The following is a 23,616-nucleotide window of genomic DNA, read 5'->3' on the forward strand; positions in this document are numbered from 1 at the left end:
ATCTCTGATAAGCTGCTAGTCTTGAATTCATTTAACTCCCTTCTGGTCATTCCTCTTTTTCTTTACTTTGGGCTTTGCTTTTTTTTGTCTTCCCATGTTTTCCTGTAATGTTTTTATTGTAGATGCAATGGCTTTGCTGCCCAGGTTCTTTTGGGGATGGTGCTGCTGGAGTAATCTCTTAAATCTCCTGGGCTTATTTATCTAGTGTAGCTCCCTACTCGAGATATTTGGGTTCTCTTGATGTAGGCCTGCGAGCATGGGAGGCACAACTGTGATGTCTAGAATTCAGCCACTGTGGAGGGGAGTATCCTAATCTTTGCTGCCTTGCACCCTGAATTGTAATCACGCGTGCCTAGCAGGGACACCCTGGAACCATCTGTTGGGGTGTTGGCGCTCAGAGAAATGGTCTTTGGAAAGGCTTGACTCTGGTGCCCAGTGTTCTGCAGTCATGGGGTTGGGAGACCCAGCTTTTGCTGTTGTACCTGTGATGGATAGGCGCTTACTCCCAGCAGCAGTTCACTGGAGCACCTTCGGTACTTTTGCCAGTGAGGCACACTGAAGGACTCTGAAAGGCCCTGGCAGTGTAGCTGCACAATTGAGGTGCCTGTGGGCCAGTATCCAGGCTAAATGAATCCAAAGCTTCTATTGCTGGAGAGGAGTGTGCCCCCTGCTTGTTCAAGATCGCACCGAAGGAGAGCTCACAGTGGCTTCCACTAGCGCCCTGTGGTTAGTTGGGCTCAGTGTGCCCGGCTGCTGGAACCTCGCATCTGCAAAGACCCACTCTCTGGGCACAGAGCTCCAATGCACTCCGAGGGATCCCTGCTCCATGGTTGAGTAGTTGGGGTGAACGTGGGCAACCCTCCAGGAATAGAGAATTCAGAATTTCCACTGCAGGGCTGCGTGCCCCGGTCTGCACAGAACCACACCCTTGGACGCTCTCAGTGTTTCCCAAGTGCTTCCAAAAGAGACACATGCAAACCCAAAGTAAAGTGTCCAGGCTTACCTACGGGGTTGGAAGCACACGTACGAACACGTGCACATGTGTGAACCCAGGGTTCTACTGCTGGGGAAGGGCAGTTGCACTTACAGCTGCGGAATGTTGTTTCTTTGGAGGTGGAGGTCCCAGAGTTTGCAGGTCTGCAGCTGGGGTAGCAGGATATTGGCTGGGGTGGGTGCTGGGTCACGGGGCAGTTTCAAGGCCTGTCTTGTTGGTGTTGTTGATGGGTTTCTACAAAAGGCCATTCTCTGCTTCAAAATGGTGTGGGCTCTGTGCTGGAGTCCCGCAGTCCTTGGAGTGCCCACAGTGGTGGTAGTCTCTCTTTGTCAACAAAAGGCTGTCTGCCAGCCCCTGCTGCTCCTGAGAGATTTAATTTTCCCTCCCTCACTCACATACATCCCACACACATCCACATATACTCCTTTCATACCCTCACTCACTCACTTCCTCACTCTCAGCTCTGTCTTGCCAGACGCCATCTTTTCTCTCTAAGTATTTTTCTTATTTTTAAATAATTTACTTTTTTAAAATTTTATTTTATTTAAAGTATTACAAATAGTAGTATTTATATCTCCTTTTTCCCCTCATTGACCTCCCCCTAGCCTCCGCTATCTCCTGGCACATGCCTTCATCCTCACACAGAGTATCTTGTGTCCATTGGTTATGCTTATATGCATGCATACAAGTCCTTCAGTTGGGCTCTTATCCCTCACCTGCAACCCTACCCTGCCTTCCTGATGTAGTTTGGCAGTGTGTTGGATGCTGCTTTGCCTTTGTATCTATTTTTGTTCATCCTATCTAATAATAGAGTAATATTCAAATTGATCATCACTCCAAGACACAAGATGCTGCCCCCATGTGGTCAAAGATGGCTGTCCCTATGTGGACACAAGATGGCCAGCAGGGGAGGACAGTTGTGAGCAGTTAGGGGTGACAGACCAGCAGAGGAGGGCAGTTGGGGGAGACCAGGCCAGCAAGGGAGAGCAGTTGGGGGAAACTGAGGCCTGCAGGGGAGAGAAGTTGGGGGAGACCAGGCCTGCAAGGGAGGGCAATTGCAGGGGGACCAGGCCTGGAGTAGAGGGCAGTTGGGTGGGGATCAGGCCTACAGAGGAGGACAGTTGCGGGGAGGACCCAGGTCTGCAGGGGAGGAAAGTTGGGGGTGACCAGCCTAGCAGGAGAGGGCAGTTAGGGGTAACCTGGCCAGCAGGCGAGGACAGTTGGGGGTGATCAGGCCTGTTGGAAAGTCCAGTTAGGGGCAATTGGGCAGGCCGATGAGCAGTTAGGCATTGATCAGACTGGCAGAGGAATGGTTAGGGGTTGATCAAGCTGGCAGGCAGAAGTGGTTAGGGGCTATCAGGCAGATGCAGGTGAATGTTTGGAGCCAGCAGTCCTGGTAGTCAGACATCTCTCAAGGGGTCCCAGATTGGACAGAGTGCAGGCTGGGCTGAGGAATCCCCACCCCCATGTACAAATTTCATGAATCGGGCCTCTAGTGAGTTTATAATGTTATTTATATTCCACAAATGAGTGAGATCATACTATATCTTTCACTGACTGGCTTATTTTGCTTAGCATAATGCTCTCCCATTCCAAACATGCTGTTGTAAATGGTAAGAGTTTCTTCTTTTTTATACCAGCATAATATTCCATTATGTAGATGTACCACCATTTTTTAATCCACTTATCTGCTGATGGGCATAAAGGCTGTTTCCAAATCTTAGCTATTGTGAATTGTGCTGCTATAAACATAGGGGTGCATATATCCTTTCTGATTAGTGTTTCTGCTTTCTTGGGATTATATTCCTAGAAGTGGTATTACTGGGCCAAATGCGAGTTCCATTTAATTTTTTGAAGAAATGCCATACTCTTTTCCACAGTGGCTGTTCCAGTCTGCATCTCCTCAGCACTTTTTCTGCATCCTAACAGCACTTGTCATTTGTTGATTTTTTGATGATAGCCATTCTGGTAGGTGTGAGATAGTACCTCATTCTTGTTTTGATTTGCATCTTTCTGATGATTAGTGACTTTGAGCATGTTTTCATATGTCTTGACTTTCTATATGTCCTCTTTCAAAAAGTACTTATTTACGCCCTTTGCCCATTTTTTGATTGGATTGTTTACTTTCCTTTTGTTAAGTTATATGAGTTCCCTGCAAATGTTGGAGATTGAACTCTTAAATCAGAGATAACATAGGCAAATAAGTTCTCTCATTCAGTGGGTTTTCTTGTTGTTGTGTTGATGGTTTCTTTTGCTGTACAGAAGCTTTTTATTTTGATGTAGTACATTTGTTTATTTTCTCATTAATTTCCATTGTCATAGGAGCTCTATCAATAAAGATATTGCTTTGACAAATGCCTTCTACTTTAGTACCTATGGATTTTTCTAAGATTTTTATGGTATCCCATCTTATGTTTAAGTCCTTCATCCATTCTAAGTTTATTTTTGTGTATCGCTTTAGTTGGAGGACTAATTTAATTATTTTGCATGTATCTGTCCAATTTTCCCAACATCATTTATTGAAGAGACTATCTTGACTCCATTGTATGTTCTTGCCTCATTTGCCAAATATTAATTGAGCATAGTGACTTGTGTCAATTTCTGTGTTCTCTGTTCCTTTCCACTGGTCTATGTCTGTTCTTGTGCGAGTACTAGGCACTTTTGAAAACAGTGGCTTTGTAGTATACCCTGATACCTGGTGTTGAGATCTTTCCAACATTGTTCTTGTTTCTCAAGATTGTTGCGGAAATTTGGGGTCTTTGAGCATGTTTTAATATGTCTCTTGAATTTCTATATGTCCTAGGTCTTTGAAGTATGTAGTTGGTATTTTAATGAGGATTGCATTGAATTTATAGATTGCTTTGAGTAGTATGGTCATTTTAATGTTGATTCTACCAAATCCATGAACATGGTATATTCTTCCATTTGTTCATGTATTGATTTGCAGATATTGTACCATTCTTGCATCCTTGTAATAAATCCAACTTGGTCATGGTGTATGATCTTTCTAATGTAATTGCTAGAAATTTTTGATAATGTTGCCATCTATATTAAATAAGGTTATTGGCCCATAATTCTTTCTTCTTTCTTTCTTTCTTTCTTTCTTTCTTTCTTTCTTTCTTTCTTTCTTTCTTTCTTTCTTTCTTTCTTTCTTCCTTTCTTCCTTTCTTCCTTTCTTCCTTTCTTCCTTTCTTCCTTTCTTCCTTTCTTCCTTTCTTCCTTTCTTCCAATCTTGTTTATCCCTTCAAAGAACCAGTTCTTAGTTTCATTGATCTTTTGTATTTTAGTTTTGCTCTGATCTTTATTTTTTCCTTCCTTCTGCTCACTCTGGGATTTTCTTGTTACTCTTTTTCTAATTCTTCAAGTTGCAGAGTTAATGGCTTATTACCAGTATTTTGAAGTATGCCTGAATGCTATAAACGTTCCCCTCAAGATTGCTTTCAGTATGTCCCAAAGATTTTGGATTGAATTTTCATTGTTGTTTGTTTCCAGGATGCTTTTATTTCTTCTTTTTGGCAAGCCACTAATAGTTTAGTAGTATGCTATTCAGTGTCAAAGTGTTTGAATTTTTTGATTGTTTTTATTGTAGTTGATTTCCAATTTTATGCCATTCTGATCTGAGAAGAAGCTTGATATGATTTCAATCATTTTGGATTTGGAGAAGCTTTGCCTGTGTCCCAATATGTGGTGTATATTTGGAAATATATATTCTGTGATTTTGGGGTGGAATGTTCTAAAAATGTTGATTAAGTTTATCTGATCTAGTGAGTCATTTAGGATTGCTGTCTCTTTGCTAATTTTTTGTCTAGATAATTTATCCAGTGTTAAATTCTCCTACATTGTGTATTACTATCAATCTCTCCTCTAATATCTTACAGAAGTTTTTTTTTAATTTATTTATTAAGTTGCTCCTGTATTGGTTGCATATATATCATATTTACCAGACTTATATCCCTTATTTTATCGATCTTTTTAGAATTATAAAGTGGCCTACCTTGTCTCTTGTTATGGACTTCATTTTGAGGTCTATTTTGTCAGATATAAGTATTGCTTCCCCAGTATATTTTTCATTTCCATTTCCCTGATAAATATATTTTCAACCCTTCACTTTCAGTCTGTGTGAGTCCCTTGTTCTGAGGTGGGTCTCCTGAAGACAGCATATATATGGGCCATGTTTTCTTATCCATTCAGTCACTCCATGTCTTTTGATTGGAGCATTTAATCCATTTAAGTTTAATGTTATTATTGATTGGTACTTGTTTGTAGACATTTCTGGACTTTATGCCTGTTTGTTCTTCCTTGTCTATTTCTTCTTTTCACAGCATTCCCCTTAGCTTTTTTACATTTCTGGATTGCTAGTGATAAACTCTGTTAGCATTTTTTTTTTTTTTTTTTTGTCTGCAAAGCTCCTGATTTCCCTTTCAATTCTGATTGATAGTCTTGCTGGATAGAGTATTCTTGGATTCAGTCCTTTGCTTTGCAAAACTTTATATACATCATTCCATTATTTTCTAGTTTGGTGTGTTTCTGTTGAGAAATCATTTGATAATCTGATGGGGAATCCTTTTGTAAGTAACTGTCTGTCTCCGTCTTGCAGCCTTTAAGATTCTCTCTTTGTCATTAACATTTGTAATTGTAATTATGACACGTCTTGGTTTGGGTCTATTTTGGATTCATCTTGCTTGGGAATCTCTATACTTGTGTGACTTTTTTCTTCCCCATATTAGGGAAGTTTTCTGTCATTATTTCTTCAAATAGATTCTCCAGTCATTGTTCCTCTTCTTATCCTTCTGTTACCCCTGTTATGTGTATGTTACTTCATTTTGTATTGTAACAAAATTCCCTTATGGTCTCCTTCTGTTTAAAAAAATTTTTTCTCTCCAGGCGGAGTTCAGATTGGGCTTGTTTCTCTACCTTATCTTCTAACTCACTAATTCAGTCATCTGACTCTTCTGGTTTACCATTGAAACCTTCCATAACATTTTTGATTGTAGCTATATCACTTTTGATTTCTTCCTGATTTTTGCATAAGTTGTTGATTTTCTCATCCATCTGCTTTATGAACTGTATGACCATTACTCTGAATTCTTTTTCTGTCATATTGCATGTCTCTGTTTCATTTATTTCCTCTCTTGGCGATTCCTCTTTTTCTTTCTTCTGGGGATTGTCTCATTGTCTATCCATTCTAACTATCATCAGAAGGTCCAAATGCTAAGTTGTAGGGGGCCTGAGCCATGTGCAGTGGGAACGTCACACCACCAGAGTGTCAATGAAGAGCTCTGACACCAAGACCTGTGGATGCCATGGATCAGTGGGTGACATGTGTGCCAAGTTTCAGAGTTACTGGTGCTCAGTGCAGCCTCATGCCTGCACCTAGAATTGGGATCCCACATGCACCGCACTGAAAAAAGTAAGGCTCTGTAGTTATGCACTGAAAATCAGAGTCCTCTGGCATATGCCAGGAGTCAGAGTCACCTTATGTACACGCCGAGAATTAAGTATTGGAGTCTCTGTCAATAGTGTGACTTTGCGCAGAGAATCAGGGTATATGTGTGCATGTGTGCCAAGAATTGGAGTCACTGGAACTCAGTTTGCAAACATTGAGAATTAGGGATCCCATGTGCATCCAATGAGAAACAAAGTCCCAGCATGCGAGTGCTGAGAGTCAAGTTACTGGTGTACACAGCTGCCTTTTCCTGTGCATTGGATAGGCATGACTGTGGTGTCTGGCGGTTGGCAGCTGTGCCCTTGTGCCCTTGATTGGATTCACAAGCCCAGCAGTGGCTCACAGAGGCACCCGGTGGTCCTTTGCCATGGCAGAGCACTCTGAAGGATCCTGGCGTTGAACCTGTGTTACCTCCTGTGCCTGTGGGCAGACAGCCAGGAAGGAGGGAGTTCCAATTTCTATTGCTAGCACATGTTCCTTTGTTTGATTAAAGTGCACCCAGTGGGGGTTCACACTGGCACTGAAAAGTCACTTTTGAGGTGGTGGGCTCAGGAGACTTGCACAATGGAAAGGCACAACTGTGGTTTCTGGAGGTTGACAGCCAGGGAGAGGGAAGTCACACTTATTGCTGCGGGAGCTGTGCACCCTTGGAGGTAGAAGTCCTAAGGATCTGCAGGTCTGTGGCCAGGACAACAGGATTTTGACTAGAATGACTGCAGGGTCACGGGCAGTGTCCTTAAGGCCAGTCTGGGTGGTGGTGCTGATGAGTTCCTTGAAGAGGCTGCTCTCCTCTTCAAGATGGCAAGGACTCTGTGTCCAAGTCCCACTGCCCAAGTAGTGCTGCTGGTGCTGGTAGGTGCTCCCTGTCCAGGAGAGCCTGGTCTGCCAGCCTCTGATATTTCTGCTGGATTTAATTGTCCCTCACTCACTGACACCTATTTTCAATTTTAGTTTACACTCAATATCATTTTGTATTATTTTCAAATATATAGCACAATAGATAACAAATCCTTTGCAATGAGATCCCCCTATATTTCAATTACCCACCTGGTACCACATAGATATTACAATATTATTAACTATATTCTGTATGCTGCTTTTTACATCCCTATGAATATTTTCTAAATACCAACTTGTATTTGTTAATGCCTTCACTTTTTCACCCCAGTCTCCTTGTGCAGCCATCAATTTTTTTCTGTATATGTATTAGTCTGTATTAATTTTGTTATAGCTTGTTTTTTTAGAATCCACAAATAAGTGAAGTCATATGATATTTGTCTTTCTCTGTCTAACTTATTTAATTGAGCACAGTACTCTCTAGATTCATCCATGCTATCTCAAATGGTATGATTTCATTCTTTATTATGATTGAGTAGTAGTCCATTGTGTATATTACTACCTATACTTTATCTTCTTGTCTATTTTTGGGCACTTAGGTTACTTCCATATATTGGCTATTGTAAATAATGCTGCAATGAATATAGGAGTCACATATTCTTTTTGAATTCGTGTTTTGGATTTCTTCAAATATATAACCAGAAGTGAAGTCACTGGGCCATAAGATAGCTCTATTTTTAATTCTTTTTGAAACTTCCATTCTCTTTTCCTTAGTAGCTGCACAAATCTGCATTCCCTTCAACAGTGCACAATGGCTCCATATTTTCCATATCCTCAGCAACCCTTATTGCTTGTTTATTTATTAATGAGTGCCATTTGGACAGGTATGAGGTGATATCTCATTGTTGTTTTAACTTGCATTTATCTGATGATTAGCAATGTTGAACATCTTTTCATATGTGTATTGGCCTTCATGTTGGAGATTATACTGTCCATGTTTTATACTAATAGATCTATGGTTTTGAGTCTTACATTTAAGTCTTCAATCTATTTTGATTTTATTCTTATATAAGTGTAAGAAGGTGGTGTAGTTTCACTTCTTTTGCACATATTTGTCCAATTTCCCAACTCCATGCACGAACTAGGCTGCCTTTACCCCATTGTATGTTGTTGTTGTTTTAGCTCTTTTGTCATCTATTAATTGATTGTATTTGCATGGGTTTATTTCTGGGCACCCTTATGTTTCAATTGATCTGTATGTGTGTTTTTATTCCAGCACTATGCTGCTTAGATTACCACAGTATTGTATTATAGTTTGGTATCAGGTAGCATAAACTTCCAACTTTATTCTTTCTCAGTATGTCTGTGACTATTCAGGGTCTTTTATGGTTTCATGTACATTTTTTGGATTATTTATTGTAATGATGTGAAAAACACCATTGCTATTTTGAGATAGATTGTGTTGAATTTATGGATTTCTCTGGGCATTATAGACATTTTAATTATGTTAATTCTTTCTATCTGTATCATAGATTTCCCCTCCCCCCCAATTTCACCATATTTACCCATGCTACAATTTCAAAATAATAAAAATATTTGAATGGGTTACATTTACATAGGCATGTAGATATCTGATGAACCCTTGAAAGAAATTCCACTTCTGATTTATACACTCTTGATTTCATGTTTGTATTTATAATTTCTCAAAACAATGAGAAATGGGCTAATTTCAGAACAGCAAAACTATGAAATAAATATAATTCTTTACCTTAAAGAGTTTAGAGACTAATGGTGATATCTTAAAATTATGTTTTAACTACATTTGGACTTCACTCTTCAGAGTATTTTACTTTTTTAAAAAGCTAATGCTATACACATTATTTTTAGCATCTACTATATTTTCCGGCGTATAAGACGACCCCCTAATTTCACAGTTAAAACATAGGTTTATGCCTATATTCGCTGTATAAGACTATTTCCCACTTCTGAGGCAACACAAGTTCTATTTTTAATTAAATTTTTAATGAATGACATTTTTCAAACATACTGTAATATACCGTACATTGATACGATAAATGGAAGGTCTCTTCACAAATGGCAATGCCATGAACTTGACTGAGAAACAAGAAATCCAAAAGAGAACATTAACAATGATGGCATCACCTGGAAAGAAAATTACATGAAGAACTCGCAGAAAACGCTTGTTTATGACTGACTGGGATGATAAGGGGTTTTTCTAGGCAGAGGAGCATTGTGAGCTTAAAATCCTTCAAAATCCTCATCATGTTCTTCTTCTGACATCATAAGTTCATCAATGACCTCTTGTGGTACATTTGTAAGACAGTCATCATATGGATCAAATTCCGAATCATATGGTGTGGCTTTAGCTTCGGCTTCCCCTTCATCTTGCCACAAGAAGTCATCCTCCATACCGTCCAAAGAATTTGATATGCTACACTTCTTGAAAGACCTGATTACTGTTTCTTCAGTAATATAATTCTAGGCTTTTATGACAAAGTTACACAAAACATCCAATTGTGGCGCACGCATGTTTCCTCCTTTTGTGAATAACTTTTCGCCGCTAATCATCCACTCATTCCACTCATTCCACTGCGATCTTTAAATGGCTTGTTTAGGCACACATCCAGTGGCTGTACCAATGATGTCAATCCTCCAGGAATAACTGCCGCATCTGTGTTTATTCTTGCCAGCCTGTTCTTTGTGCTGGTAGTTAAATGAACATATCCCACACCAGTAGGCTACGTTCTTGACGAAGTCCACTTGTTTGCCTACTCCATACATTATCAAGCCATAGCTTTACCCCTTCTTCATCCATCCATCCTTTTTCATTCACATGTACAAAAACTCCAACAGGGAACTTGATTTTCGGCATTGTTTTTCTTTTAAAAATAATCATTGGTCTTAGTTTGGCACCATCAGCTGTACATGCTAGTACCACTGCAAAACTGGACTTCTCATGTCCTGTTGTTTTAATTAACACTGTTTTTGCACCTTTTGGATTAACAGTTTTATTTCCAACCGTATCAAAATTCATAGGAGTTTCATCCATATTTCCGATCTGACTTAATGCATAGCCATGTTTCTTGCGCTGTTGTATTATATATTGATGGAAAAGACTTACTTTGCTGTCAAGATCTGCAGGTAATTTTTGTGCAATTTTGGTCTTTTGCCTCAGTACCAGATTGTGCCTTTACAAGAACCCAGTACTCCAGGATACGGTGGTCTTAAATCCTTTGCTGTTATCTGGGTTAGATTTGGCCCACTGAAGTGCAAACATACGTATTTTGTTTCTTGTCACTACATAACCATTTTGACAATGCTCAAGAACCATGTCTGCTGCATGCTTTTTGAGTTCTGGCCAATAAGGGGTGCCTCTTCTTAATGCACACTTACTCCTTGGCATACTTTTTAATGCATCTTCATTTGCTTTCCAGTCTCGGACTATCTTTTCTGTTACTCCATATTGTCTTGCCGCAGCACAGTTATTGTGTTCCTTGGCAAAGTTTACAACTTTCAGTTTGAAACTGGCTTCAAATTTCCTTCTTCTTGCTGGAGCCATGATGGGTTCTTTTCTACCAGCCATTTGTTGTACACCCATAATCTTTTAGGCTGGGGTTATACAGTACTGTAGCTTCAGCTACACACAGAATGTTCTATTACGGTACCTTTCAACTCACTGTATGTGTCCTGATACAGCAGCTTTGGCTACACAGAACGTTCCTGTGCTGCAACTGTATGTACCACGGTGAGCCAATCACAACAAGCAAAGGTTCAAAGGTTATAATAGACCGCCTCTCTGACTCTGGCCAATCTGAGCAGGCTTTTTACTAGAACACAGTGTAGCTTCGGGTACAGAACATGTATAATTTGCATGCATAAAAAGCCTGCTTGGATTGGCTGAGTTAGAGAGGCGGTCCGAGCAGCCTTGCAGTGATTGGTGCGGGATCGAGTTGGAAAATTCGTTCAGCTGCATATGGAGACGTTTTTTGGGATATACTTGGTGTATAAAACGACCCCGGATTTTCAGTTGTCTTTTTTTTCATTTCAAAAGTCGTCTTATACACCGGAAAATACGGTTAACAGTTTTCTTTAGATAATCTGGTGTTATTTCCAACATTGCTTCATTAAGTATTGTTTGAGCTCTTCATTTTGATCCACAGCTTCATTTTCCCATGGGATCAAGTAAACCAAAAACTTATATTTGACCCAACTTTCTGTTATTCATTCAGCAGCTAATATCGACAATATAAACATTACTCTACCATTTGAGGTTCGACAACAGTAGTAGGTTGCTGTAGTTGTTTTTTAAGCATATTTAATCACTTCCAAAATTTTCCCCAAAGTTGTATCATCGGTAAATTTGATGTTAAAGAAGCATTTGTATGTCCATCCAAAGGAGTTATAACCAGAAGTTATATATGGCAAAGATACACAATTCCCTGTCATAAAAATCTTTAGATCCCTTGTCCTCAGACTGCTCCTACTGCAATACCTGTTTTTGTTTGTTTTATCTTTCAGGCAGGAATCCCAAAGCCCAAAAATCCAATCTCCCCAGAGAGTGCATCCGGAATTTCTTTCCAAAACGAAAGTGTTTTGTCTTTGACCGACCAATAAATGACAAAGAACTCCTAGCCAATATTGAGAAGGTTGCAGAATACCAACTGGATCCTAAATTCCAGGAACAAACAAAGAATTTCTGTTCTTACATCCTCACCCAGGCGAGGGCCAAGACCCTCAGGGAGAGAATCACAATCACTGGGAAACGTGAGTCTCAATTTCACATATTGTGGGGCCTAATAATTGTTGACTATATTATAGGATGTGTTCTCCAGGATTTATTTTTGATTCTACATAGAATTATGGGTCCACAGATATTCATACTCCACAAATACACATGTATACTTATCCTAGTTTTGGATGTTTATAAATTTCTCTCCAAAATTACAACCATTGACAGCAAAATCTATAACATCCATACATGTAAAAAGTGTTCTACTAATAATGAATCACTAACTGGGTGTAAAAACAGAATATCCTATTTCCTTAATTGAAGTCATTTATAATGAATGAGATTTGCAAGAAGACAAAAGATATTTTGGAGGTTTAGAGAAATTTAGCAATGCACCTAAGCACATAAAGCTCTGATAATTTACTGGAAGCTTCAGAATTCAGAAAAATATAGCATCACATTTACGCTGCCTCATCTTGTTTACCTATGTAAACAATTTGTTTCTAAGATTTTCAATGGGAAATTATGTTTTCAAGATACCATTTAGTATGTTAGATAAAGGAATATATTGAATTATGTTAGCCTTGTGGTCTAAAGAAACATAAAAATTAATAGTCAATGGGACAATAGTGTTACTGGAGGAAATATGTTCTCCTATGGTGTTGTGTGAAAGGAATATAAGGGACCCTTGATGTAGGAGGAATTTTATGTGATAATGGCAAGGGTTATTAAAGTGAAAAGCAATGTACACTCTCAGGAAGACAGATCTGGCAGACTAGAGAGCAGCTACTGCCCTGACATTTTTGTTAAGCTTCCCCATATTTGGGTTTGGGAAAGAGCAGGGTTTTATTTTTAAAATGATCCAATCTCTTTCCTGTTTTCTTTAAGGCTGTGCCCTTCCCCTATGCAATCTTTCCCCCTAGATTTTTTCAGGCTTGTACCCTCCCCCACATATGGTCCAAATTTAGCTCCTATTACACATGCTTCATAGTTCTGCTTGGTCATTTGGCTCCTATTGTGCAGGTACTTAGTAGAGGAATTCTTTCTGCATCATTTTCTCCCATCCTGGTTAGTTGGGTGGACTCCCCAAGAGGTTTGTAAGACTATTTTTTCCTATTTAATCAGGTTTTATCAGATGACTCATTCCATTAGGCCCCTAGTCTCTTGTTAATATTTATTTATCTGCGTAGACCAATCATAGTAGATGGAAGTAGTCTGTGTGTGTGTGTGTGTGCACACGCGCACATGCATGTGCATTTGTGTGTTTGTATATGTGTGCACATATGTATGTGTTTGGTTGTGAGAGACAGACGGAGAGATTTAGAACTGTAGTCTTTGAATTGTAGATCCCGTTGAGTGACATCCCTTAAATTTCCTGGCTTATTAGGTCTAAGGACTCTAGTGGTGACTTATGTGGATGCCATCAATAGTGGAGCAGTGCCTTGTTTGGAGAATGCAGTGACAACTCTGGCCCAGCTTGAGAACTCCGCGGCTGTGCAGAAGGCAGCCGACCACTACAGTGAGCAGATGGCCCAGAGAGTGAGTTTCCCCACAGACACCCTGCAGGAGCTGCTGGACCTGCATGCAGCCTGTGAGAGGGAAGCCATTGCAATCTTCATGGAGAACTCCTTCAAGGATGAAAACCAGGAGTACCTGAAGCATCTTATGGTACTTTGTCTTAGTATTTACTTACCCTTTGTGTCTTTCCCTTGAAAAATGAAGCCTAGAAGAGCTTTTCTGACCTGAGTCCTCCTCTCTCACTCATTGATTGAGTGGTGTGGATTCTTATGAAGGACAGAGTTTCAAGGGATGGCATTTTCTTCTTCCTCTCCCCACCAAACCTCAGGCAATTTATGTAAAAATTTCGCTGGTCCCTGATGCATATTCAGTATAGATGTCTTTAAGAAATGAATACTTATGTTGAATTCAAGCCTACCCTGAACACCCAAAAGTCATTCCTCAGCTAGTCACTTTTGTGAGGGATTCTCCTACTCTCAGGAACCAAATGTCTCTAAACAGACCCTCCATACCAGGCTATTTTCAACTCCTTTGGCTCCTTGATGTATCTATTTAATCAGGGTTTAGCAGATGTTTTATTCCATTAGGCACCTAGTCTCTTGTTAATATCTAACTAACTGCCATTGAAGATGGAATTAACAAAAGTTATAGCTGCAGGGAGCTATAGAGATAAGGCAGTTCAACACCAACATTTTTTTTGAGGAACCTGACATCCAAGAAGGTTGGAAGCTTTTTTCTGGCTTACATGAAATTACCTACCTTGTTGGTGAAGGAAGCCTTGTAATTCCTGCTTTATTCCATGTCCTTCCCCAACAGAATGCTTTTCTCATGAGGACTACAGCTAGACTTCCTTCCACCAGATTCTTTGGAATTTTTTATCCTCTGGTGTTTCTCCTGGTGACAGCTCTCTATATTTCCCTTGCAGGAAATCATAAAGGATAAGCAGGATAAGTTCTTGCTGCAGAATGAAGATGCATCTGTTCAATACTGTCAGGATAAACTGGAACAGCTTTCCAAGTCCCTAATGGAAGCTATTTCAGCAGGCATGTTCTCTGTTCCTGGTGGTCACAAGCTCTACATGGAAACAAAGGGAAAGATTGAACAGGACTACTGGCAAGTGCCCAAGAAAGGAGTGAAGGTGAGGAATAAGGGGAGCATAGGGATCCTACGGATTAAAGTCATGAGAGTCTCCTAGAAATTGGTCACAGCACTGGTTGTGGGTAATATGAGAGCATGGGGATATCATGACTGTTTTAATGTTAAAGGCCCATAATTTGGTCTTTCTTCCTAAAGAGAGCCACAATGTCAAATCTCAAAAAAGAATATGGATTTCTGAAATCTATAAAATTCGGAAGAGAAATAATCACTTTCCATCCAACAATGTAACATTCAGTGAGTCAAGGGCAAACAATTTACAAGTTAAAATCAGAGTTTTTGTATTCAAAACTTATCAAAAGAGGAAAGGAATTCAATCATGCACATAATTGCATACAGCATTAAAATACTTATGAATCTGAGATAGTTGGCTATATAGTTGGTGGTGGTACCAACTAATAATATTAAAATAATAATGATAATAATGCAATTAATGTTTATTGAAATCTTAATGTTAGGACCTAATGTTGAGTACTTTTCCTAGAATTTTAATTTTATCCTTCAACTAGCATTAACAGGCATCTATACATTTTATAAACATTTCACACATCTGAACTGAGAGGCAGAGATGGATTAAAATGACTTGCTTAAAGGTACAGCCAGCAAGTGTCAGAGGAGAACAGCAACACTAATTGGAGAAAACATATCTCCCTAGAAGGTAAATATACAAAAGCACCAGAGCCAGTGGTTTTGCAGCACTGAAAATGGTTCTCACTGGTTGGAATGTAGAGTGAGTAGAAGAATGGAGCACTAGGAGAGAGAGTTCAGGGGGTATGAAGAGCTTCTGATCTCTCTAATGAGATTGGAAACTATGGAGATATGATTCAGTTTTAATCAGGCAAGAAAAATTACATAGACAAAGTTATTTTGAAGCCTGTTCTTCCCAGTGGAAATCAAAGTTCTTTGTTCCTTCTTGTCTCCTCAGGCAAATGAGGTTCTCCAGAGGTTCCTGCAGTCACAGGCAGCAATAGAGAATTCCATTCTGCAGGCAGACAAAGCGCTCACGGATGGGGAGAAGGCCATGGCAGGTAAGTGGCAGGGCTGGGCTCAGAATGGGTGGCAGGTACCTGCAGTGTCCTTTGACAGTTGTGAGAACAAAACCTCCGGAAACAAGGAGCTTTCTGTTCTTCTGTGGGACATACTCTCTAACTCTGAAAACACCAGGGCACCTCAGCCAGCCAGAGCCTTTCCGATCACACTCAGAAATGTGCTCCTGATGGTGTAGAAAAGAAAGCAGTTCAGATTCTTCCACCTCCCCTTCCAGTTTGGCTTGTTCCCAGAGCTCAGGAGGGTAGAGATCAGTCCTCACCTAATTTTCTTGCCTCTCTCAAACCTCCCTGGGGCAGCTGAGCGGGCCAAGAAGGAGGCAGCTGAGAAGGAACAGGAGGTCATGAAACAGAAACTACAGGAGCAGCAGCAACAGATGGAGGCACAGAAGAAAAGTCTCGAGGAAAATATATTGCAACTGAAGGAGAAGATGGAGAAAGAAAGAGAGAATATAATAAAAGAGCAGACTATGATGTTGGAGCATAAATTGAAGGTAAGTCCTGCCATGGCCTCAGTAGTGCTCCATGGTCATTGTCCTGGTACGTCAGGTGGGATGGAGAATGTTACAGCAAGACCATGGAGGCAACACCATTGCCATTTACTACTTGTGATTTGCTAAAGTATTGAATCTTCCCCTTGTTCTTTTTCTTTATAAAAAAAATTAATTTTGAAATACACTCTGGGCATAGACTCTGGAGTGGTCAGGACAAGCATCTCATCTCTGAATACTTAGACAATATAAATAGGTTCTGAGCTGTGATTTTAGGTTATTTTAAAATGACTTATTTTGAAACACATGTATTTATTGTGACTACCAACTGGCTTATTTTACTAAGATCATTGCCCATTGTTAGGAACTCTGCTACCACCCAAAGACTTTAAGGTAGATCTATGCTGACAATAAACTATCAGAAATGTCCAAATTAAAAATATAGGAGTATGACAGCTTCAAACTTGCTGGTTCCCATATATGGAGAATCTACCCAAGAGATCTGATGGCAAAGGAAGAATTCCTGATTGGCTATCTGATCATGTTTATAATAGGGTTCTAGAGCAATGTATAATTTCCCATTATTTCCACATTTGGTTGGCAATATTATCCTAAGAGGGATTGAGAATTGATGCCAGCAGACCAAGGTTACTGCTCAACTGATATTGTGACTAGCACACATTACATTTGTCCACAGGCTAGGCTTAGCATCCTATCAAAACCCTATATATGTGTGAATATTTGTAAGAATGTAAACTAATCTTTCTTTCAAAGTTTAGGTCCAAGACAGAATTATTCCTTTTTGGAAAATTATCCTTGATTGTGTAAGAGAGAACAATTTCATTTTTTATTTTTTATTTTTTAAAAATATATTTTATTGATTTTACAGAGAGAGGAATTGAGAGGGACAGAGAGTTAGAAACATCGATGAGAAAGAATCATCGATCAGCTGCCTCTTGCACACCCCCCACTGGGGATGTGCCCGCAACCAAGGTACATGTCCTTGACTGGAATCGAACCCGGGACCTTTCAGTCCGCAGGCCGAAGCTCTATCCACTGAGCTAAACCGGTCCAGGCAAAAATTAAATTCTTGAAAAACACGGGGAATTTAAAATGTTTTATTTCCCTTCTCACTCTTTTTATTTTTTTTATTTTTTTTTAGGTTCAAGAAGATCTACTTAATGAAGGATTTAAAAAGAAAGCAGACGAGATGAATGCAGAGATCAGTAATTTAAAAAATATGATTAATAATGCTAAAAAAGATGCTTCTCACTGGATTGAAAAAGCCTTAGATGTCTTTTCAGTAATGTGTCTTCCTGGTAACCCTATTGTGAGAGGCATTGAATCACTTATTAGAAAAAAGAAATAATTCTCCTTTGAAATAAATTATAGACTATGGATATATGCTATGGATTGTTTTTAGTGAGTATTCTTTTTAATTTCATTCATCCAAGTCTTAAACAAAAAAAAGTGCCTACTAAAGGATATCAATGCCTAGACCTCATTAGACAGAATTAATGCTCATATGCTTTGATATAGTATGTTTACTTTATGAAATATGCATGTTGAAATAAATATACTTACAAACAATTCATCGACTTACCACTTTAAGTGACAAGAGGTTGGAAACTACTAAAACATTTATCTATATAAATTGGTAATATATTGTAATTTAACATGTGCACATGCTGGAATAACATGCAGCCATTAAATTCAGCTCTATTTTTTATAAATATACAACAATGTTGAAAATACATTGTAAAGTGAAAAAAAGGAGGTACACAAGAAGTGTATAATGTGTTTACTGGAAAAAATGTAAATACTGTGTGCAATCATAGGTATGTGCACACATTGAATACCTATGGGAGCCCTCATAGAAGTAATATCAGTTTCTACTCAAGAGAAGTGGGTGGGATCAATGTAAACATGTCACTTGCTTTTCAGTATATAATCTTTCTTTGGAATCATGTAAAAAAAAATCATAAATAAATAAATAAATAAATAACAAAGAAATGTAAAGTATAATACAATACAAATAATGATTATAATAACAAGAAAATGTAAAAAATGGCTATTGAATCATGAAAGTTTCACTGCTTTTAGAAATGACACCAGCCTGCAAAAATACGGGTTTCATCTTAAGTCAAAGTATGCAAAGTATAAAATTTGCATCCTCATCTTGTTTCCTTTTAGGCCTGGTTCTCAATCCATTATATTTGCTTCAAAACTGAGACATACACTTGCTTGTTTCACTTGGAAATCTCAGCTAGAGTAACTTCTATTTCTATCCTGAATTATACTTCTAAGGTGTTAGAAACAAATTACCAAACATAAGAACATGGTCTGGTGAGAGAGATCCTGTCATCCTTAAAAGTGCAATGGTGGACTCTATGCTCTAATCAAGGGCCAAAGAGACATGAGCCGCTGTGGAAGTGGATGGCCTGCTGGTGTTGGGGATAAACTTTGTCACATGGAGGCCAGGTTTTGCAGTATATGCCATCAGTATCATGGTTTGCCTTAGCTCAGGCTGCTAGAAAAAGTTACCATTTATTGTGTGTCTTTGAAAGCAAATATTTCTTTCTTCTAGTTCTGGAGGCTATTAGAGATCAGTGTGCCAGCATTGGGTGTGCTTGGTCTGAATTCTCTTCTTGATTTGCAGAAGGCTGCTTTCTTGTTGTGTCTTCACATGGTGGAAAGGGTCGAGAGGAGTTTTCATGATATTTATAATTAGGGTAGTCAAATTGCAGTGCAAAAACTAGAGTGTAAATTAGTGAAATATAATTGTCAACCTGTGGTTTCAAAAAATAACTTTCAAAAATGGGTGCAAAATTTATATTTGGAGGGTCATTTTTCTTGAAAAAGTCTGAAATGTTTTAAATATTTTAGTTCAGGTAAAAATAAAGATAGCCTAAATAAAATGTCTGCATTATAAAAGTGGATGCAGATCCAAAACTGTAATATATATGTGAAACAATAAATATTGACTGTATAAAAAAATAATAATGTACTCTGGGATTAAAAGAGAGCAGATAAAATTAACATAAAATAATTCCCAAAGAGACTGGATATAAATCAAGTATTACTTGGACCTTGAATTTTTTTGAAGAGACTAAGGCCTAATGTGAGTAATTTTGGGTTTCATGATTGAAGTCTAAAGATTGCCATTTATAACGTAATCAGAGAAGAGAGAAAGTTTCCATTTTTTATACTCGGAGACATAAAAATGTTTTTCATACATCTCAATAAGTACAAAAAAAAGAAACCACAAAAAATGAAAAATAAGAAAAATGTTAAGTAAAGTTAGAAAATATTTTGAAAACATGATGATCAACTAAGCCTAATGTATGAATGTAGAACCCTAAAGCCAACAATAGTGGAATATGATTTTTTTGTAAAGCACACTAAGAAACATCAGATGAATTTTACCTGTACCAAACCATAAAGCAGGATTAGTTGTCTTATGTCAGATTTTCTAGAAGCCGGGCCCTGGTAAAAATCATGTGATTTTTGACGGTGTGCTTTCAATAGAAGGGGCCTAAGGGAAGCAAGAGAGGGCAGGAAGATAGAAATGAAAGGAGGCTGTGGTTGCAGGCAAAAAATGGCTTCAAGCTAATACACTGGGGTTTCCATAGCACAAATAGCATGAGAGATTGTTCTTCCTTGAAACAAAATGCTAGATACTTGTACCCCATCAGACATTATGTGGGGGCTATCCATCTTGAGCAGAGCAGCCACCATGCTGCTAAGGAAAATTTTCCAAAGAAAAGAGCAGCTGTGAGCTTTTTAGCAACGAACATGCACAATGACTTGTAAGATGATCTAACTGAGGCACTAACAGCAAACAGTACCCGTATAAAGATTAATATATGCATACCTTCCTTCTGCCATGGTCTATGTATGCCACACTAACCAATACTGGTTCTGTCATCTAGGCAACCAGTTACCTAGTTCTAGAATCTTTTTATAGAAACTTATTTTTCAGACCTCTGTGGGTACAATCTACTGCTGGTTGAATTCCCTAGAAAGCAAATTATATGACTGAAATTTGTAAGAAAAATTTTTGTATGGAACACTACTGGGTTGAGCATTTATGAAAGGATGTATACGGAAATGAGACTAGGAAGGAAGAAAGGGGAAATTAGCCACATTCTTAACAATTGCTTCACCCATTTCAATGGAGAACTCTGGTAATCAGTAGTTCTTTCTTTTCCCATGTTTTTAAGAGATCAGTCATGGAATGATGAACACCCTAAGAAGAGTCAAGACTTTGGGCAAGGGAGCTGAACACTGAATTACATGTGTTTGTAGGAGAGGATGAAATTTAGAAGCAAGGAATCTTAGAAAGTTAAGGGACATGGGAGAGGTGAAAATTGGTGAGAACAATGGATATATATATTCCACTGAAGTTCAAGAGCATTCATGTAGGGTTGTAGAAGAAGGGCTCACAATACAAAAAAAGAATGTCATGAGCAAAGAATTAAATTTGTAATGGCAAGTTTCATATGCGGAAATGTTATTGTTAATTCCAAAATTTGACCATGTTTTGTAATTAGGGTTCTACAAAGAAACAAAACAAAACAAACAAAAAGACCCCAGAACCAATAGGATGTGTGTATATGTAGAAAGAAATTTATTGAAAGGAATTGGCTCAAATTATTATGGAGGTTATCAAGTACAAAACCTGCAAGGTGGGCCAGAAAGCCCAGAAGAGCTGATGTTCCATTTCTAGTGTGAAGGCCAGGAAGAGCCAAAGTTGCAGATGAAGTTCTAAGTCTACTGGAGAGTTTAGTATAGAGGTACCTACAATATTACTTACACATAAATGCATCCTTGAAACTCCTACCATTATAAAAATATAAAGCATTAATTTAATCCCAGTAATGTTTTTACTTCTCCTTACCCACAATTAACTACTACTCTGACTTTTATCACCAAGCAAAGTTTAGTCTGTCTTTACTTCATATAACACAACTTCATATACTCTTTTCCGAGTTTTTTGCTCAATGTTTCGTATGTGAGAGTCATCCTTGTTGCAAACAGAAGTTCATTCTGTTCATTACTCCACAAACACCTCTCAACCTTAGCACTCTTGATATTTTGGGCTGGAAATACACACACACACACACACACACACACACACACACACACACACACACACACACACACACACACACACACAAGGGGCCTGGTGCAGGAAATTCATGCACTGGGATGTGGTCTCTCAGCCCAGCCTGCCCCTCTCACATACTGGAAGCCCTCAGGGGATATCCTACTGAGGTGACATGGCTGATCAGGAGAAGGCACCATTCCCATCACCTGCTGCTGCAGCCACTGCCAGTCACCATTGCCATCGAAGTGTTTTCATCAATACAGACTCCAGTCCCTTTCCCATGGAAAAATGACAACTTTAGGCATTTTCAAGATGTGACTTTCATATGATATGACATTTCTTTCTTTCTTCTTCTTTTTTTAATCCCCAATCTGAGGATATGTTTCCATTGATTTTTAGAAATTGTGGAACAGAAAGTGAAAGACAGAAACATCAAAGTGAGAAGAACACTTTGATTGGTTGCCTCTTGGATGAGTTCTGACCTGGGCCTCCGCCAGGGAGGATCTTGTCACCTAGGTACATGCCCTTGATCAGAATTGAACCAGAGCCTGTGGTCTGCAGGCCAAGGCATTATCCACTGAGCCAAACCTGCTAGGGCAGGATATGACATCTCTTAGCCCTCCAGCAACAGACCTTCATTTTTTTTTCTCCACGAATGTGGTGGAAAAACCCTAGATCACCTTTTTGGATTCTTATAGCAAAGTTACTAATATTACCAGTGGCATACAGAGAGCTTAGCCAGTGAGCTGTCAGAAAAGGTGCTTCCTCTGTAGTGCACATTGATCACTTCTGATCTCAGACTCCACATCTGCCAAGGCCTAAAGCCTCCAGACCTGGGCAGGGCCTTCCAGCTCCCTCTGATTGCCGGCTCCATCCCAGCCAAGGCCTAAAGCCTCAAGGCCTGGGCAGGGGCTGCCCAGCACCTGCCCAGGCCCAAGCTTCTGGCCTGGGCTTGAGGCGTGGACAGGGGACCCCCAGCTCCCTCTGATCACCTGGCTCCACCCCTGCCCAGGAGCCCCCTGGCTCTGATCCTTCCCATGTTGCTTAGGACCCAGGAGAGGCCTACCTCAGAGTGCTCTGGGTGCTGAGAAAGTTCCCAGGACCCAGGCTGCTGGGCTCCTACGTTTGCAAATTAACCTCAATCTTTGTTGGGGTAATTTGCATACTCACTCTGATTGGCTGTGGACATTGCAGAGGTATGGTCAATTTACATGCTTGTCTATAATTATATGTGTGTGTGTGTGTGTGTGTGTGTGTGTGTGTGTGCATGTATATATATATATATATATATATATATATATGTTTGTATATTATGTGAGGGAGCTGGCATTGTAGGATGTTTAACAGGCAACTCTGGCCTCTAACCACAAGATGCCACAGCATCTGTACTTCTAAACAACCCAGTTGCGACAACCAAATATGTTCTAGTCATTACTAAATTTCTGCTGGGGTCAGATCACCACCTTTAGAAGCTATTGATTGGAATCATTACAACTGTCTCTATTCAATCACATCCCAATCCCATAATAGGTATTCCAAATTCTAAATAGACATAAGGACTGAGAAAACTATGGAAGAAGGGACCACTTAACAATGCCTAAGGAAGATGTCTTTTTATCTCAAAATACGTTTATCTTGCCTGACTCTCTGTGGGGAATCTAGACGCAGCATGATCCAAACCACTGACTCACTTATAGTTTAACAGGTCTCAGTTCTGTTTTTGTTGTGGCTTTATTAATGAGTAAGGAAGTATGTGCTACTTCATTAAAAATTTTAATGATTTTTTTTTTGTTGTTAATCCTCACTTGAGGTTATTATTTTTTTTTATTGATTTTTAGGGAGGGTAGAAGAGAGAGGGAAAGACAGAAAGAAACATTGATGTGAGAGAAACACATTGATTGGTTGCTTCCTTCTGCACAAGCCCTGACCAGAACCCACACCAAGGAGGAGCATGCAACCCAGCAAATGCCTTTAATTGGAAAAAACTGATCCTTTGGTCTACAGGCCAATGTTCTATCCACTAGGCAAAACTGCCAAAGGCATTTTTTAAAAAAATTTCTATTTAGAACTAGAGGCCCGGTGCACATTAGGGGATGACCCTCAGCCCAGCCTGCATCCTCTCCAATCTGAGACCCCTCGAAGGATGTCTGACTGCCTGTTTAGTTAGACATCCCTCTCAGAATACAGGACTACTGACTTCCAACTGCTCATCTGCCTGCCTTCATGATTGCCCCTAATGGCTTCTGCCTGCCAGCCTGTTCACCCCCTA

General features: G+C 39.4%; 1 protein-coding gene across 3 annotated transcripts in view; it reads left to right on the forward strand.

Annotated features, from left to right (window-relative positions):
- LOC118724003 (guanylate-binding protein 6) overlaps window positions 1-23,616 on the forward strand; it is an 87,654-nt gene that overhangs the window by 18,768 nt on the left and 45,270 nt on the right. Inside the window, exons 6-11 of one of the 3 annotated variants that reach the window (XM_036446849.2) lie at window positions 11,817-12,062; window positions 13,415-13,695; window positions 14,471-14,683; window positions 15,626-15,728; window positions 16,047-16,240; window positions 17,400-17,827. The exons of 1 other annotated variant lie outside the window; for it this stretch is intronic. In XM_036446849.2, coding sequence (XP_036302742.1) covers window positions 11,817-12,062; window positions 13,415-13,695; window positions 14,471-14,683; window positions 15,626-15,728; window positions 16,047-16,240; window positions 17,400-17,606 — 1,244 coding nt within the window. In that variant the 3' untranslated portion in view covers window positions 17,607-17,827. Of the gene's footprint in view, window positions 1-11,816; window positions 12,063-13,414; window positions 13,696-14,470; window positions 14,684-15,625; window positions 15,729-16,046; window positions 16,241-17,399; window positions 17,828-23,616 lie in introns of those variants that run through there. One more of the 3 variants, XM_036446851.2, reaches the window with a different exon arrangement.

The sequence above is a fragment of the Pipistrellus kuhlii genome, unplaced genomic scaffold, assembly GCF_014108245.1.
Source record: "Pipistrellus kuhlii isolate mPipKuh1 unplaced genomic scaffold, mPipKuh1.p scaffold_m20_p_2, whole genome shotgun sequence".
In the NCBI taxonomy this organism is placed as follows: Eukaryota; Metazoa; Chordata; class Mammalia; order Chiroptera; family Vespertilionidae; genus Pipistrellus; species Pipistrellus kuhlii.